General features: G+C 45.2%; 3 protein-coding genes across 7 annotated transcripts; all 3 read left to right on the top strand.

Moving 5' to 3' along the window:
- The first annotated feature begins 19 nt into the window (after nucleotides 1-19).
- On the top strand, nucleotides 20-3629 carry LOC120810704 (interleukin-2 receptor subunit beta-like). 3 transcript variants are annotated; one of them, XM_040165505.2, is made up of 9 exons: nucleotides 20-58; nucleotides 234-316; nucleotides 956-1064; nucleotides 1141-1319; nucleotides 1421-1569; nucleotides 1672-1834; nucleotides 1979-2093; nucleotides 2188-2272; nucleotides 2552-3629. In XM_040165505.2, the coding sequence occupies exons 2-9, from the start codon at nucleotides 247-249 to the stop codon at nucleotides 3080-3082; spliced, it is 1401 nt and encodes a 466-aa protein (XP_040021439.2). In that variant the 5' UTR covers nucleotides 20-58; nucleotides 234-246; the 3' UTR covers nucleotides 3083-3629. The 3 variants fall into 3 exon arrangements, with proteins under 3 accessions (XP_040021439.2, XP_040021440.2, XP_077950681.1); XM_040165506.2 differs by having other exon boundaries at nucleotides 35-58; nucleotides 1982-2093; XM_078094555.1 differs by lacking the exon at nucleotides 20-58 and having other exon boundaries at nucleotides 270-407.
- Nucleotides 3630-3671: 42 nt separating this feature from the next.
- On the top strand, nucleotides 3672-9220 carry LOC120810700 (uncharacterized). Of its 2 annotated transcripts, none has more exons than XM_078094554.1 (7): nucleotides 3672-4547; nucleotides 4840-5082; nucleotides 5455-5625; nucleotides 6660-7700; nucleotides 7796-7964; nucleotides 8476-8608; nucleotides 8769-9220. In XM_078094554.1, the coding sequence occupies exons 1-6, from the start codon at nucleotides 4205-4207 to the stop codon at nucleotides 8603-8605; spliced, it is 2097 nt and encodes a 698-aa protein (XP_077950680.1). In that variant the 5' UTR covers nucleotides 3672-4204; the 3' UTR covers nucleotides 8606-8608; nucleotides 8769-9220. The 2 variants fall into 2 exon arrangements, with proteins under 2 accessions (XP_077950680.1, XP_040021426.2); XM_040165492.2 differs by having other exon boundaries at nucleotides 8722-9220.
- A 705-nt stretch (nucleotides 9221-9925) lies between these two features.
- On the top strand, nucleotides 9926-14406 carry LOC120810705 (uncharacterized). Of its 2 annotated transcripts, none has more exons than XM_040165508.2 (4): nucleotides 9926-10594; nucleotides 11386-11679; nucleotides 11830-11923; nucleotides 13001-14406. In XM_040165508.2, the coding sequence occupies exons 1-4, from the start codon at nucleotides 10207-10209 to the stop codon at nucleotides 13503-13505; spliced, it is 1281 nt and encodes a 426-aa protein (XP_040021442.2). In that variant the 5' UTR covers nucleotides 9926-10206; the 3' UTR covers nucleotides 13506-14406. The 2 variants fall into 2 exon arrangements, with proteins under 2 accessions (XP_040021442.2, XP_040021443.2); XM_040165509.2 differs by having other exon boundaries at nucleotides 9927-10594; nucleotides 11389-11679.
- The last annotated feature ends 1521 nt before the right edge of the window (nucleotides 14407-15927 follow it).

Raw genomic sequence — 15927 nt, 5'->3', positions numbered from 1 at the left:
TCCGTTCCGTCCGTCATTCACTGTCTGAGACATCAGCAGCACCGGAGGAGTCTCAGAGGTAACAGCACCTTCCTCTCCTCATCACACACACGGCAACTAATGTATATTTTACTTGTATTATTTTGAGTGTGTTGTATGCGTATCATGAGTGTATTTAACAGGAAGATAAATTCATGTTGTCCTGGACTGGAATGATAAATGTCCTACAGAAGGTTTCATTCCTCTCCACAAAGGTGACATGCAGCCATGAAGTGTCAGCAGCTCCTGTTGCTGTGGTGCTGCTCCAGCATCCCAGAACTCACGCACTGCATCACAGGTGCAGCTCCTCTGTCTCGACACGCACACGTTTTGCCCTCAACTTCTTCTGTGGGAAATGCTTTAGAAATGTGGTCGTGCGTCTTCACACGGTGAAACGCTTTCCTTTTGCATTATTAATTGGGCTCACGTCTTGCCGTCGACCCCCAGTAGGAAGCTTAGAGAAGATGTCAAGTAAATGTATCTGTTCTCTTTCTGTGATTAACAGTTCAGTAATATTATTTAAGTACTTCAATGTTATTTAGCATTTCTCCTGTTATACAATAAGAGAGTTGTTTTATATTTTACTCCATTATTCTTATTAGATATTCTCCATTATTATTATTGTCCATTATATAGATTATCTGTGAGTTTACCCGCAATGAGATACTTACCCTCACAACCTACGATTGGGTTGCCGGGTCTTAAGAGGTCCGATCATTGTCTTTTATGGATTATTTTTGGGTGTAGCACAATCTAATAACACAACGTATGTTTGCTTAAGTGAAGGACCTGAATACTTATTTCACCCCTTGATCATTCGCTCTTTAAATAAATCAATTAAATATGTTTTAAGTGATTTTGGTTTTGCAATTGTCAAAAGAAATCACAGTCACAATGTACACGGCAATGATCATTTCCTCCCACCTCCATGTTGCAGTTGGTGGATTCTTGTGCGTGACGGCCTATTGGGACACAATTTCTTGTTTCTTGAACATCACTGGTGATCCTGTTGAGTCCAACACCATCTACAACCTGACATTCAAAAGGTAATTTCATTTCCTGCACCATATGAAAGCATGAAAATTCAACGATTCAAGCCAATTCATTTCTTCTTTCTGCTAGTGTGGGTCCAGGCAAAGGGGAATCCTCCTGTCCGCTTCGGAGGATGAATCACAGCTACAGCTGTTTCTGCAAAATACATAGTAGAAACACCTTCGCAAGTTATAATAAATATGACATAACACTTTGCCATTCGTCTGTCTGTTACACTGTAACAAAGGGATTTACACCATATCTGAACAGTAAGCATGGATTCATTGTGATCAACAAGTGATGAAGTGTGTGCCTGTGGGTGGCTCACACGTGTGCTGATGCCTGTGTTGGTTTACACATCTGTGATCAGTCCAGCTGACGCCACCGCATCAACCTGAGGTGCAGGAAACACCGGAGGCCGTCAACGTCACTTGGAAAAGTGGGTACGAAAGACATCACTACCTCAAAGAACTTGACTACATGCTCCAACTTGAGACGTCTGAAAGCACAGAAGCCAAAGTAAGACACTGTCATGAGTTAATAACCATACTTTGACTCAACAGGTTGTGTCTAAATAAGACCCGACAGTAATCCTTTCTTTACACTTCTTCTTTTCCTCAGACCTCTCAACTCAATTCACTCAATAAATCTCTGTTGATTTTAATGTCGGAATTAAAACCTCACGCTACATATTGCGTTAAAGTGAGATCTAAACCGAAGTCAAGGGATTATAAAGGGATCTGGAGTGAGTGGAGTCCAACGACGTGCTGGAAAAATGGAGAAGGTACATTTGACACGTGACAGAGGCTCGATGACACTAAACAAACCAACAATTCTGATAATGATTAATCAGCCACAATAGAATAACTTCTGTAGTATGACTCACAAATTCTTATCTAATTCGTTGTATTCCACAACTCCTCCTCAGAAGACGAAGAAGAAGAAGACGAAGATAATAAGTTATTCATTTTGATCAAATCTCTGGGCCCCGTGTGTCTGGCTGTCGGGGTCATGCTGTTTGTACTCAACAAACCTGCTATAAGGTAAATCATCTGTACTAAATGTTTGCAATTTGAGATTATCCTATTCAACGTGATCTGCTCTGGAAAGAAAAAGTACATTTGGTTTTTACTACAGAAAGAAGATACAAATTCTGTCCCAGACACCGACACCGGCTCCTTTCTTCCAACCTTTATTTCAACAACATGGAGGCGATCTCAAGGTGAGGCGACGAAGTCTTCTCGGGCTTCTCTCGATCTTTTTTGCAAAGTGCAGACGAAAGCGCAACACCTAAGCAATCAGAAACGGGGCGTACCGAGTGAAAAGGGCTTGAGAATAATCACCACGGCGACGAAAGGTCGCGGACGGACCCAGAGGTTCACACTCACTCACACATATATGTGTATATATTGTGAAAAAAACGCCCATCCAATCTGTCAAAGTTGTGTGTAACGTGTGCGACGGTTCAATGTAACGTATTTTCGTGCTTCTGACTTTGCAGGAATGGCTTCAGCCCCAAGGCAAATTCGCGCTGACATACAAAACCGAGGAGATGCTGACAACCGATGCTGTGATTGTTGAGCCTAAACCGGTTACAAAGGACCCAGAGGAGCACCGGGTCTTCTTCAACCCGATGACACACCTGGCCCTGGCTCAGTGCCATACCTCCTACGTAGGCTTACCCGGGGTACACGAGGCCACGCCGCCGTTAGCCATGGCCTGTCCAGTGGGAACGCCTTACACTCGGCTCCATTGCTCCGCCTGGGGTGTTGCCGCTGAAGAGGCAGAAGTCGTCTCCGCTCTACCTCAAGATTTCCTCAACATCAGCAGCGAAGACTCCGGCTGCAGCTGTGCGGATCCGACCCAAAGCCCAGAGTGCAGCTTACCGAGCAGTCCCGTTGATGACTGTCCCCCACCATCTATCTGCGTTGATTACTGCATTCTCAACAAAACAGCAGCAGGATTTGTTCCTGTTTTACTCTCCCAAGGAGGCAGTCTAGATGTTCCATCTAATTCCCTGCAAGAGGAATAAGAAACGGCCCGTTGGTTCGGAAGATTTCAAAACCTCAATCACAATATTCTATTGAGTGGTACCAAGCAGGCATGCGCTCTCATGTGCTGTAGGTCACGTGTTCCAAGTAGCACATTTCCATTGGCTATCTCGGTGTCATGTTGAAGAGTATGTTTTTGGTTTACTTAGTATTTTTGTCCCTGTTTGCCTGTAGGCATTGAGATTAGGTAAATAAGGTCTTCCGATTTTGGACGTCTGCGTTCATGTCCTCCATGTACTTACTTGCATGAATGCTTATGCTTATTTGTTAAACGCTTACCTTGCATTTGTAAATAGTGATTTGGGGCTGTACTAAAGTTGAAATTCCACCAACGTCTTTGAGATCGTTTTATTTTTCAATTAGTTGTGTTTTTTTCAATTATATGCATGATATTATTTGTATGACTATTGTTGTTATCAATAATCTTTGTCTGTTGTGACGGCTGTGCATATTATCCCCTCTGCTTCTTAGAGAAACAATAACAACAACAATTCGCGCTTCCCAATTAAAATATTTTCTATCATTGTCTACTGGTTCTTTAGTTGTGGTATTTTTCTTAAATGGGAATTTAGTATTTCATGTTTGTTTTATGTCTTGTTTTTTCTCAGAAAAACTAAATTCCCTCCAAAACTCAGTTTGGTTTTTATAACCTTATAAAACCCAGTAGAGACAAATATAAACAAGAAAGAAGACATTAATTGGAAACCTCACCGGGGCAAAAGTGCATTTTGATATTATACACATTCTGCAGAAGAACTCGAACAGTAAGAATTATCAAATAATATTTCAGTATCTTAAACAAACCAACATATCAATCAAATATGAGCTCCCCTTTTTATTAAATAATGTAAATATCAGACGTCCACCGTCCTCACCAGTTGGTGGCGGTAATGCCTTAAATGTCGGTCTGTCAATAAGAAGAAGAAGAAGAAGAAGAGAAAGAAGAAGAAGAAACAGAAAAAAAGCAAAAACACGATCCACGAACCCCGCGAGAGAACCGTTAATCTCGTGCGCGTTTAATCTGTGTCTAAGGGAACAACTCCTCCGGGAATAACCGCGCGACGTGGTCACATTCGCGGCGGGAAACCGGGGGGCGAGAAACCATGAGCGGACCCGCCGAGCCGCCCAAGTCACACGCGAGTTCACCGGGCGAGGAGGAGGAGGAGGAGGAGGAGGACGCGGCGGTGGAGCGCGCCATCGAGGCGGCTCTGCGCGCCGCGGTGCGCGCGGTGCGCGGCGCGTGCGGCCGCAGGGTGCGCGTGTTCCAGAGCATGGTGGCCGACAGGGACCGGGAGATCTGGAGGCTGGAGGGCAGACTGGAGAGGAGCGAGCATGAGCTGAGGCTGCTGCGCGTGGAGCTGCGCCTGAGGCACGCGCAGCCGGGGGCGCGCGCTCCTTCCGGCGAGACGCAGCTGGAGTTCGGCGAGCCGGTTTCCGATAGCGAGAGTGAGTGAGTGAGTGAGTGAGGGCGCGCGTAGTATTTTCCTTTCAATGATACTTTTAACTACTGTATTGGTATAAACGAAGCTACCCTGTAATATATCAAGCAATTACTATTCACTCCACGAATGTGCATTAATGCATCATTTGTTATAATACAATTATAACGTATAACGTGATCTTTGGATCCTTTGACCCATATCGTTGTGAACTAACTCACTTCTACGTGGTATTTCTACCTTGTGGTGTCGCCACCTTTACGGCACAGGAAGCCCACCCACTGTTTTCTGATTATCAGGTCGAGATGCCACAGCGCCCACGCCGATTCCCAAAGAGGGCAGCGGCGTGGTGGGGGCCTTTCCCCGCCAACACGAGCAGACCGAGACGCCTTCGTGCGGGGGTGGGGGAGCAGCCGGAGACCTGCCCTCCCTTATCAAAGAGGAATCTTCTGACATGGAGACGGGCATCAAATGGGAGCTGTGTGAGGGGACTTTTCTGGATGAAAATGAACATCTGCACGCGGGGAAACCTGCAAAAGAAAGTAAGCCGCAGACGACAGAGAGATAGAGGGAAATACTTTGTGAGCAAATTATCAGTATTCTGATCTCTTTCCCGAGCACCAGTGGATTCTGAAATGATTTGGCGCATAAGGTTGAGAAAAAGAGAGGTGGTAAAACGTGCCTCCCACACAGCCGCAGGTTCTCCTCACGTGGCTGGTGGTAAAAGCTCACAGAGGGTTCCCTTCTGTGAAAGGGTCATCTGGGACGCAGGAGAGCCGGCTCCATTGAGTTGGAGAAGCTGCGAGGCTTCTCCTTTTTGCATACCCGTATCCGGCGGCACCACATTGTACTTTTTGCAATGATCCAAACATCCCTGTCACCGTTTCACCGGCCGTCTATTTCCCCTCATTCAGCGGTGGAAGATGACATGGCCACTCTTATCAAGGAGGCGCTGTGGAGGTCCACACCAGCAGTGCACACGAATGAGGACGCCTTACACGACAACGTGATGCCCACCCGGACGGACGACCTCGCCGACGTACTCGAGCCCATTCAAACAAGGAAGCTTCGCGCACGTTTGAAAAGTAAGTCACGGGCCGAAGCGTTCTATGAGTGTGTCCTTTCTGTCCAGTGGCTTATTGAAAGGAAAAACGCATCTCTCTTCCCAATTGATTGACCGAATGTGTCCGCTAGCCAACGGCTTTAAAAAAAGGCCTCTGATTTGACCTTTCTAACCCGTGTTTATTGGCAAATGTGGAAACAAAGAGGCGGCTATTTGAATAAAAGTAAAATCAATGCATTTCATGAAGAATTATCTACCCCCACTAAAGCCTAGTTTATGCTTCTGCGTTTGCCTCTTTGTTTCCACATTTGCCAATAAACACAGGTTAGAAAGGTCAAATCAGAGGCCTTTTTTTACAGCCGTTGGCTAGCGGACACATTCGGTGTCAAGGGGCAAGAGCCCCTTGCGTGTCCTTGAGTGCGTCGACCCATTTTTCTAGACTACCGTCAAAAGCTACGCGAGCCTCCTGCAGCCCACAAGGCTGCAATTGGTCTGCTAACTACATCCTTTACGGAGTCTCACATTTCCGCTTTCATAGCACAATACCGCCATTATTAAAACGAAGATTTGTTGCGAGAGAATGAATCAGATTGAAGAACTTTTGCCGGGGAAAAAACAAAACGTAAATATGACCACTTCTACAAGCCGTCATTGGCGGACTATAAGGACACGCTGATGGCCTCTGATTCATGGAGGGAGATCTCCGCAAACGTCGGTTTTCCGGTCGAGAGGTGCACAAAGAGGAAAATACGGGACAAATGTGTCCGCGATGAAAAGCAGCAGTGGCGATGCACGGGGCAATAAAGTCTATGATAAATAAACAAACAAACCAACAACTTCCACACACAAAGACGTGACTCTCTAGGTCGTCTTCAACAAAGACACGTTACTCCCCCTGTTGTTCTGGCGGTGAACTGCTCTGCAACACACGCAAGACTTTTCGAACCATGAATTGAAACGAGTGCGTCAACGCAGACGCATGCGGCAGCCTTAAGGGGAGACAATTGTTTGTGTACCTTTTGTAACCGATTGGTGCTTCATTCTGTGTCTCCTCAGCTCGGAGCAGCGCGAGCCACTCAAACACGGAAGACGCCCTCGCGAGCTGCCCCCGGGCGCTGGTGCAGACGCAGTGGGTGGCCCCCAGGCGAGGCAGAGCCCGTTCCTCTCGGGGCTCATCCGGAAGCCTGGTCCCCCCTCCGCCCGATCGGGAGAGCTCCAGCTTCCGTGGACAACTGAACAATGACTGGCACTACCATTTCCAAGTCCCCTGGAGCACGCTTTCCACCGCGCTCAGCAGGAAATTAGACAATCAGGAGCGGCCCACGGCCTCGGAAAGGAGGGAGATGATTCGCATCGTCGCCGCCGAAATCCTCTACGTGTGCAAAAACCCGTCCAAGAGGCACCTCGAGGAAGTTGCACGGAAGATGGTGCTGGCTTACCCGAAGTCCTTCACAGACATCATAGAGGACGAGGTCGTCGGAAGCGGGTACGACTCTTTAACCAAGCAACTTCAGTACAGGGTGGAGAACTGCAAGCGGAAGACGATGTGGGAAAAGCAGAGACGGCCTCCGGGGGGCGGCGGCGACGGCGCGGCACGAAAAAGGAAGCGCCGGAGGAACTCTTACGGCTGTATCCAGCAGGAACTTGGGCCGGGGCGCGTGGAAGCGCAGAAGAAGAAGAAGAGGGGCATGCAGGAAATGTTCCTGAAGAGCGAGGGGAGCGCCGAGCGAGTCGAGCAGTGGATGTCGGACACCTTCGCGTGTCAGAGGAGCGACGTACGCTCGGGTATGGACACGCGCGCCCTGAAGGGGGAGTGGCCCTACCTGTTCTCCCTCAGCGGCATGAAGGCGCACTTCACACAATTGACCGGCGTCAACATCGACGAGGGCTTCGAGGACGCCATGGCCAAAAAATTCGCCAGAGTGCTCGACTACTTCCGGTCGGGCGGAGCCGCGGGCCGGGCCGGCGCCTGCGGGGCGGTGATGGCGCTGCTTTCGCACTTCAAGGAGGATTCCGCCAGGATGCTGCACGTGGCGGACGCGGCGGACGGCGTGCGGACGGAGCGGCTGCCCGCCACGCCGTGCATTGTGGCGTGTGGTGAGTGAGCGGCGGTGGAATTCGCGTGCGCCCCTGAATGCATTGCAGGCGCATCTGAGCTGATTCAGGATTCTGCTGCACGGCTCGTTTTGCAGGAGCGAGTCTGTTCTCTGCGGCAGCTTTCATGGTGGCCGTGGACCAGGAGGTGATACTGGAGGACTTGGCGAGCTTCACCGACGCGCTGATCGCCATGTTCGTCTGTTATTTCGTCTTCGATCTGCCGTACCCGGCGGACGTAGCGGTCACGATGGAGTTTCTTCAAAGGTGAATGTGCTTTAATGGTCCTCTGGTCGGGACGTTTCTGGTCCTTAAGGTACCAAAAACCGGTACTAGTCTGAAATAGATAAACACATGCACCTTAGTTGAATTTAAATAACTTCTCTATTGGTTGAAAGGTGTAAAAATGTGCTTGATTCACATTTAATCTATAATTGTATTATGTTTAAGCAATAATATATAAAATATATATTGTGTAATCTCCAGACACCCAGTACAGCTTACTGACGACAAAGGGAAATTTGAAATCCTATTTGTTTAAAAATGATGATTGTTCATCACAACTCTAAGGGCCACTTTGCACAGTCGACATAAAATGTTGATTATTATCTTTTTCATTAGGGTGGTCAAATACCCAAATATATCCATGGCATCGGCGGTATTTATATCACCCCCTCCCCGCCCCCCCTCTATCTCAGCCCTCCCGCGTAGTAGTGCACTACTTAGTGACATTGTTGTTCTGCTGATATCTGACTGGTTTTACTTTTGTCAAACTAAGGTGCATCTTCAAGATCAACCCCGACAAGGGCTCCAAAGTGGAGGTCCAGGAAAAAAGAAGGAACAACGCAGTGAACCCGAAGGTCCTAACCCTTATAACTCGCATTTCGGACTTTGAGTGGGATGCTTGATGGGTGAGTTGTGATTGAAGCTGAGTAATTTGCACATTACCGTGGACCATTGAAGTCATTATATATTATTGAAAAATGTATTAGCCATAATTTACCTCCGACATTTATCATTTCAGAAAACACATGTTAATGTTATGATAATCCACAAACGGAGCATTTGCAGCTTTCAGAGAACCGCTGCAAGAGATCCAGAAGAAAGTCTAGAGTTCCCCCGACTTAACTCTGCGTGCAGGGGACTCTGTACCAGGCCTGCGCTCCTCAGTCCCTGGTGAGAATCAGGTGATCTGCAATAGCTCCACATAAACTGCTGCTGCTGTGTGAGGTGTGTCCTCATGCAGAGTTGCATTCTGGGGAAGGCTTGTAGGGGTTTTGTTTCGTTTCTCCTGTTTGTGTCTGGGTGAGGAGTTCAGTATCGTTTCTTTGTGTTTTGTTAGGTGATCTGGAGGTTTGCTCAAAAGATTATTATCCGTTCAAAACATGTTCACACTATACTTTTGATACCGACCCAAATTTGTTTATTATAAAGATTCTAATACCCTGTCTATTTTAAATACATTTTACTGCTGTTTAATTTTGTATTTATTGAAGTCATTAAAGAAGCCATGGGCCAAGAAAGCTTCCTGCACCTTCCTCTCTCAGCATGTATAACATTGATATTACACTTCATGTAAGTATGTAGTATGTGTTTTTATAGGAATAGTTCTTCAGTGGAAAGGCATGAGATTGTTTGGACCGTTACTTTGTGTTAAAGACTACTGTAAATGCATTTTTAAGGTAATTCATACATCCCAAACACTTGAAAATCATTTACTATCTGCAGATCCTAAAATTGTGAAATGCACTGATAGTGGAATACATACCGGTAGTTATTTCCTGCAGACTTTTCCTTACTTATAGTTCTTCTGCTCTTATTGTAACTTACAGCTTCCTCTGAAAGAACACTGCGATTGAATTTGAGCTTGCATGCAAAGTGTTGTAACTTTTTACCATTTTCATTCAAGTGTTTCCCTTCTGTAGATGCATTTAAGGCTAAACTTGAGGCCCACATTTGATCAGGCCTTAAAGTTTATGGGTCGGTCTGTTCTGGGTTTTTTTATACCAGTTCATTCTATTTTTACCATGTTATGATAATTCATGGCGTTTGGTTTTCCAAAAGAGACAAATTGACCTGATTCAATTATTTGACAGTAACGATAAAAATGTCATTGCAGTGGTTGTGTCTTTTGTTGTACGGCCACGCGATCCCTGAGTGCGCCTGTAATGTCGATGTAAGCCGCCAAACGAGCCACCAGGCGGCGCTGTGAACGCCGGGCCGACATCCGGGGACACGCCTCGCTGCCGAAGAAGTAGACGGAAGCAGGAAGCCTTTCTGGTGTAAACGTTACTAGCCTAGCCTCACAAACGTGAGCTCGACACACGTCTGCCTTTCGTTCGTTTTGTTTGGCCCTGAGTGGACATCCGGGGGGACGCCTCGGATTCGTGCGTTAAATGTGAAAAGCCGCGCGGCGCGTTCCAGGCAGCCCGACAGCGTCTGGTAGCCTAGCACTGTCGCTAGCACTGTAGCTTGTCAACATCAAACCACACGTTCGCATATTTTGACGATGAATTTGTTCAAAAACCAAACGTTGCACCCACACCTGCGCGACGAAGAAGCTCTCGTGGTGGAAAACGCCATTCGCTTGGCGATAGACTCGATAATTAACGTGCTCTACGGCGTCAACAGCTCCAGGACTCGCGAGTACCAGCGGATGGTGGCCGACAAGGACAAAGAGATCCGTCGGCTGGAGAGCAGTCTCTCGGAGATGGAGTGCGAGGTAAAGGTGCTCCGCCGACGGGGATTCACCTGCGGACTGCTCGGAGGGGAGCGCAGCCCGGTTGGCTCTCGGACCCCCGATGACCCGCAGACGATCGAGGGGAGCGGGTTTGAACTGAGCTGCATCGACACGGAGATGACAGCCGAGCAGCAGGATTATGAAATGAGTATCAATTGTGCGTAAATATGAGTGCATAGGATATTAAACTGGTCGCGTTCTTAGTATGGGTGGGAAAATATAAATCACACCAACATTTGAAGTGTTTCTGTGCAAACAATTTCCCTCTGACAGAGACAAACGAGGCAAAGATGTAGGATGAAGAAAGTCTAACTTTGATAAAGGGAAGTGGAACAAAGCTGGAGAGGTGTTAGTACCGGTTTTCAAACTCGACATTTGCACTTGTTTATCCTGTCAGTGTCTCAGCCAATAGACGCCGGTGGGGAGGAGCGACAGACATAAACAACTTCGACATTAGTTCCTCCCCAGAAACTCAACCGGAAGGGAAGGCTTTCTGTGTAACTCAGGACGTCCGGTGAGCATTGATCGCTCGAAATGCCGATAAAAAGGCTTTATTTCCCTAAAAAAGATAAAGTTGAGGAGCCTTTATGATTGAAGAGCAATAATAGGATTTGTTTGCTCATCAGTCGGGGAGGATTTATCTGAAGTGTTAAAGATATGTGTGGAATTAGTTTTTGATGAGTTGCCTTTTTATTCCACTGTGTGGTGCCTCGCCCATAAAAGGCTAAATATATATACAAAATATTCTTTTTCAATACAACCACGATGGATAAGCACTTATTTTACAATTGGTCAGGTACACTGGGAATGTGCATGCTGCTGTGAACAGGAAACATCCCCTTTTTATTTGCATCAAACATGTATTGGTGTATGTTTGTCTACACAGACTCAAAATCTATGAATACACATACAATGGCTTAAACTTTTTAAATCTATTTTTCTCGACAGTAGGCCATTTTGCAAACCCCCCCTCACAAGTCTCCCCCCAAAGCCAGCTGTCGGCTCCGCCGTCATCTCGTGCCAGAACAGACCGGTCCTGCATCTCCCTCTCCTCCAATTCCTCCGATGTGTCGGAGGCAGCTGGCAATCTGCCGATGTCTCCCAGCAGCTTTGTCATCAAAGAAGAGCCGTGTGACATCGCTCCGGTTTTGATCAAGTTGGAAATGAGTGAAGAGAGTTTTGGGGAGCTTCATGAGAGCGCTGGCCATCCGTATCAGGACCACCAGAGCCCCAGCGTAAACGGTGATGCACCCTACCTTCTGTCCTCCCTGTTACACGTGCATATTCCCAAACATCAGTCACATCACTGTTTCTCCGGCTGTCACTGGACAAATGATTAGAGTAGCAGTTGTGTCAATAACTAAGTGTGCATGTTCCTTCTGATCCCTTTAGAACACCTAGAGAAAGAGATGGAGAGAAGAACTTTAAATGAGGACCGCCATGCAGATCCAGGCGGTTATTACGACCCCCATGACGAACACCTCAGGTGAGTTATTTAATAATTATATCCCCAGTGTTGGTACAGCTCTACGCAGTTATGCCAGATTTACATCTAAAATGGTCGTAGAGACGCCACAAAGAACAGGAGGAGGGAGATGAAGCAACTCTTGATTCTGACATCTCTGATGCTGATGACCGAGACTATGTGACACATGGTCAAGCTGGAGTTGTGGGCGTGTCTAGAAATCCAGCTCTCCCTAGATGAAGAAGACTCCTTTAGATGAGAGCAAAGACTCACCTGATGAGTCCTCTGGAGATGAAGCTCAGACCCAGGCCAATAGACTGAGTAAAAAGGGGTCTTACTGGAATGAGCCCCCGCCCTTCCCACTCGGGGCAGAGCACGAAGCCACAACATCCCGAGGAGCGGCTCAGGACCTGCATCTGGTTCAACAACCATTTCCCCAAACTAGGCCTGGGTTTTGTTTATCATTTAGGAGGTTTTGAAATTCACCAATTTAGAGGGACAAAAGAGCTCATCCCCGGTGACCATAGCCGAGGAGCGTGTGCATGTCCAGCAAACCGAAGATATGCAATTGGGGGGGCAGCGGCGGCAATAAAAGAGAAGGAGGTGCAATTTGTGCCCAAATGGAAAAGAGTGAGAAATCACCAGCTGTTGTTAAAAGAGTAATTTGTGCGACATGTATGTGCGACATGTATGCACTAAGGTGGCAATTCACACTGTACCAATGAGTGACTGAATCAGTTTTCTTTTGTTTCATTTCATTTCATACATTTACTACAGATGCACTTCACAGGTCACTGTGGGTTATATGGTTTATGTTATGTGTGACAAAATAAACATTTCCAAAACTAAATGTGTACTTCTTTGGTCCAAATCACTGCATCATGAGTGTTTTTTCAATTTTGATCTCATTACGTGGGTCGTTTTTAACGCATGTGTGCTTGATGTTAACTTGATGTCCCCTCCTGCTTGGACTGGGGGGGTTGCTGGGAGGTGCCACACTGTTCCTGTACGATGCAGTTGTGAACATTTGTTCTATAATATTTTATGGGCAGCATCTTTTTTGATGATTTGTCCTCTCTGACCTCTTGACCTCCCCAGGAACAAGAAGAAGGGCGTGCCCATGTCTGAGCTGACGGAGGAGGCTCAGAGACAGAAGAGGGCAGCCTGGAGAGCGGCCTCAAGGCGCTACTATGCCCGGAAGGTCGCCCGCCAGCAGGCGCACCCGTCGCGCTCAGGCCCCGCCCCATCGCGGCCGGGCCCCTTCCTCGCGCCCTCGGGCCCCGCCCCGTCCCACTTGGGCCCGTTCTTCCCGCGCTCGGGCCCCGTCTCGCACGTCACAGACTCCAGGTACCCTCATCCCATCTCTTTCGCGGACAAGAGGAGGAGGACGCTGATATCGGATTTACCGGAGGCGTCTCAGTCCCTGCAGCGGGAGGCGTGGAGAGCGGCGTCCAAGCGGTACTACGCTCGGAAGAACGCTCGCCACCACGCGGAGCCCGTGCACTACGCGCACCTGCTCCAGGACACGGAGGCGCCTAGAGACCCACCGGAACCTAACCGGGCGGGACCCCACGGCAACAGCGGGGGAATAATGTGCAGCTGATGGACGGCGGCGCTGTAGTTGCACAGCATAAGGACATTCACAGGGAACACAGGGCGGTTTATGCATTTGTTGTGTTGAAGTTGAGATTTCCCATCTTCCGATACGGTCCCCAAATTTTGAACCTATATTGAGGATGATTGAAATATAAAAACCAACACTGAGCAAAACTCCACACTTTCTACTTTTTCATAGATGTGTTCTTTTTCTTCATTGGGCCTTTCATGTGCTGCGTTGCATGTCTGTAGGAACGCGACTGCAGATCTGATCCAAGGACATAAAGTTCATTAGTTCTAATGTGACAGCCGCTGGATCGATACAGGCTGTACCTGAAACTACAGGCTGTGTAATGGAGTTTATCTGAATGCAGAGGACAGGGCAACACTGTTCTATTGGATGATGATACAAATGTCACATTGTATTGCTCTGTAATCAGAACGTTTTTGACAGATTATTTTATGATTTATTACTCTTTTCAACATACGTTAAGGACTTTTTCATTATTAATTTATGACTGAGTTTTTGAAATTTAATATATGTTTTTCCAACATACTATCACTTATTTGCTTCATACTGTACTGCAACATACTATGACTTTTTATTCTTTATTTCGACATACTATTTTGTTTGACATAGTGTACTACACTATAACTTTGACGATGACTTATAAAATAACAGACTTAATTAAGATTTGTTCGTCACTTTGCTGGACTATACTATTCATAATTTCGACAGACAAAATGACTTTTTGGTGATGTGATATTTTGCATCTCAGCTAATTTTATATTAGCTATAACTATTACTTTACTTTGTCATCACTTTGTTCAACAGGCCTTGCTGTGATTATTTTGTGACATAATATATAGAAACATTTTCATAAATAAATTCGGTATTCAGAACTATACTATGACATTTCTTATTGTCTGACTTTTTAGAGAAATATATTGAAATACATTAGAAATAATTTAATTTTTATGACTTTAATTAAAAGACTAAACTATGTTTTTTCCTAAACAATAATTTTTTACGACATAATATACTGTTTATCATTTGTTTCAACATATACTTTAGCCACAATATATTGTTAATTAATAACTTTATTTAACACACCATATAGGGATTTTTAAAAATTAGAAATATATAATAGATTAAGTGAAATATTTTCCCAATCCTGTACCTTCATGGGGTTTTTTTCATCACACTTTTCTCTGAATTCATCAATAAATTATGAATTTTCTGGACAAACCATACAACAGATTTTCATGTCATACAAGCAGAACATTTTTAGAGATACAAATTTCCTTTTTGATACACTAACATGGCGTTTTGTTTTTTTTACATATTATGCTATAAATTATAGAAATACTTGACACAGTACACTTACTCATAGGGACTATTCTTTCTGCTTTTACTTCTGTTTGGGATATTCTAACGTAATCATGTAACTTCTGTTTGATCATTCCTCATCTTATCATTTAGATATTTGACCTTTCCTTGACTGAATAGCCAAATCAATGACTTGTTGCACCCTGGATGACGTCAGAAGATGATCAGCAAGTTTATCAATCCCATCGGGTTTCACATCTAAGCCTTGCCGTCCCAGATTTTAGTTTTTTTCCTTGTTCCAAAGATTAACATTAAAACTTTTATGCATTTATATATTTGTTTTTACTTTTGAGTTTGGAGTAGTAATATGACTCTTAATGATAGGATCCTTTTATGGGCAAACAATACAATATTATTTTATTGGTTATACGATACTAGGAGTTTTGTGGAGATACTATATATATATATATATATATATATATATATATATATATATATATATATATATATATATATATATATATGAGTCTTGGAACATACTTTCTTTTTTTAATAGCTTTTTTTTAGAAAAGCGTAATACTATTATTTCTTTACATACACACATCTCTTTTTTCATGTCCTGTACCAATACTTTTAATTACATTTTTGATGTAATATATATACTTTTTTTTTTTTATTGACTTTTTTTGACACACTATACTATTACTTTTACTACTTTTTTCAAAAAAACATCCAACATTAGACATAGTTTACATTTTAGAAGAATGTCATTAAGTCCTTTTAACATATGCTTAGGCCTTATACTATTGACCCGCGTGGACATGTTTGAATGTTGAGGTGTTGACATGAGTTCTGCCTCTGAAAAGACATTTCTACCTGCCTTCTGCTATATGTTCATTTTCTGACATCACATTATGATACAATTCACTGCATTGACAAACTGTCTTTGGCCACATGTGATTCAGCCCTGAATAAAAACATGAATTGCACTCGGTGAACACTTACTCCTCAGTCCTTCCTGACCTCTGGATTTCCTCAGATACTAGAAGAAGGGCGGGCCGTCGTCCGAACAGACAAAAGGGGCTCAGAGAAGGAAGAG

The sequence above is a fragment of the Gasterosteus aculeatus genome, chromosome 20 (assembly GCF_964276395.1).
Source record: "Gasterosteus aculeatus chromosome 20, fGasAcu3.hap1.1, whole genome shotgun sequence".
NCBI classification, from domain to species: Eukaryota; Metazoa; Chordata; class Actinopteri; order Perciformes; family Gasterosteidae; genus Gasterosteus; species Gasterosteus aculeatus.
Note: the sequence above shows the minus strand (reverse complement) of the source record. Positions and strands in the feature narration are given on the sequence as shown.

Bases quoted from the DNA above. Each gene is read 5' to 3' on its own strand.
- LOC120810705 (XM_040165508.2), top strand. From the start codon at position 10,207: ATGAATTTGTTCAAAAACCAAACGTTGCACCCACACCTGCGCGACGAA. The intron at 10,595-11,385 runs GTGCGTAAATAT...TTTTCTCGACAG, and splicing joins TTATGAAATGAGTATCAATT to TAGGCCATTTTGCAAACCCC. The intron at 11,680-11,829 runs GTGATGCACCCT...TGATCCCTTTAG, and splicing joins CCAGAGCCCCAGCGTAAACG to AACACCTAGAGAAAGAGATG.
- LOC120810704 (XM_040165505.2), top strand. From the start codon at position 247: ATGAAGTGTCAGCAGCTCCTGTTGCTGTGGTGCTGCTCCAGCATCCCA. The intron at 1,065-1,140 runs GTAATTTCATTT...TCTTTCTGCTAG, and splicing joins TACAACCTGACATTCAAAAG to TGTGGGTCCAGGCAAAGGGG. The intron at 1,570-1,671 runs GTAAGACACTGT...TCTTTTCCTCAG, and splicing joins CTGAAAGCACAGAAGCCAAA to ACCTCTCAACTCAATTCACT.
- LOC120810700 (XM_078094554.1), top strand. From the start codon at position 4,205: ATGAGCGGACCCGCCGAGCCGCCCAAGTCACACGCGAGTTCACCGGGC. The intron at 4,548-4,839 runs GTGAGTGAGTGA...TCTGATTATCAG, and splicing joins GCCGGTTTCCGATAGCGAGA to GTCGAGATGCCACAGCGCCC. The intron at 7,965-8,475 runs GTGAATGTGCTT...TGTCAAACTAAG, and splicing joins ACGATGGAGTTTCTTCAAAG to GTGCATCTTCAAGATCAACC.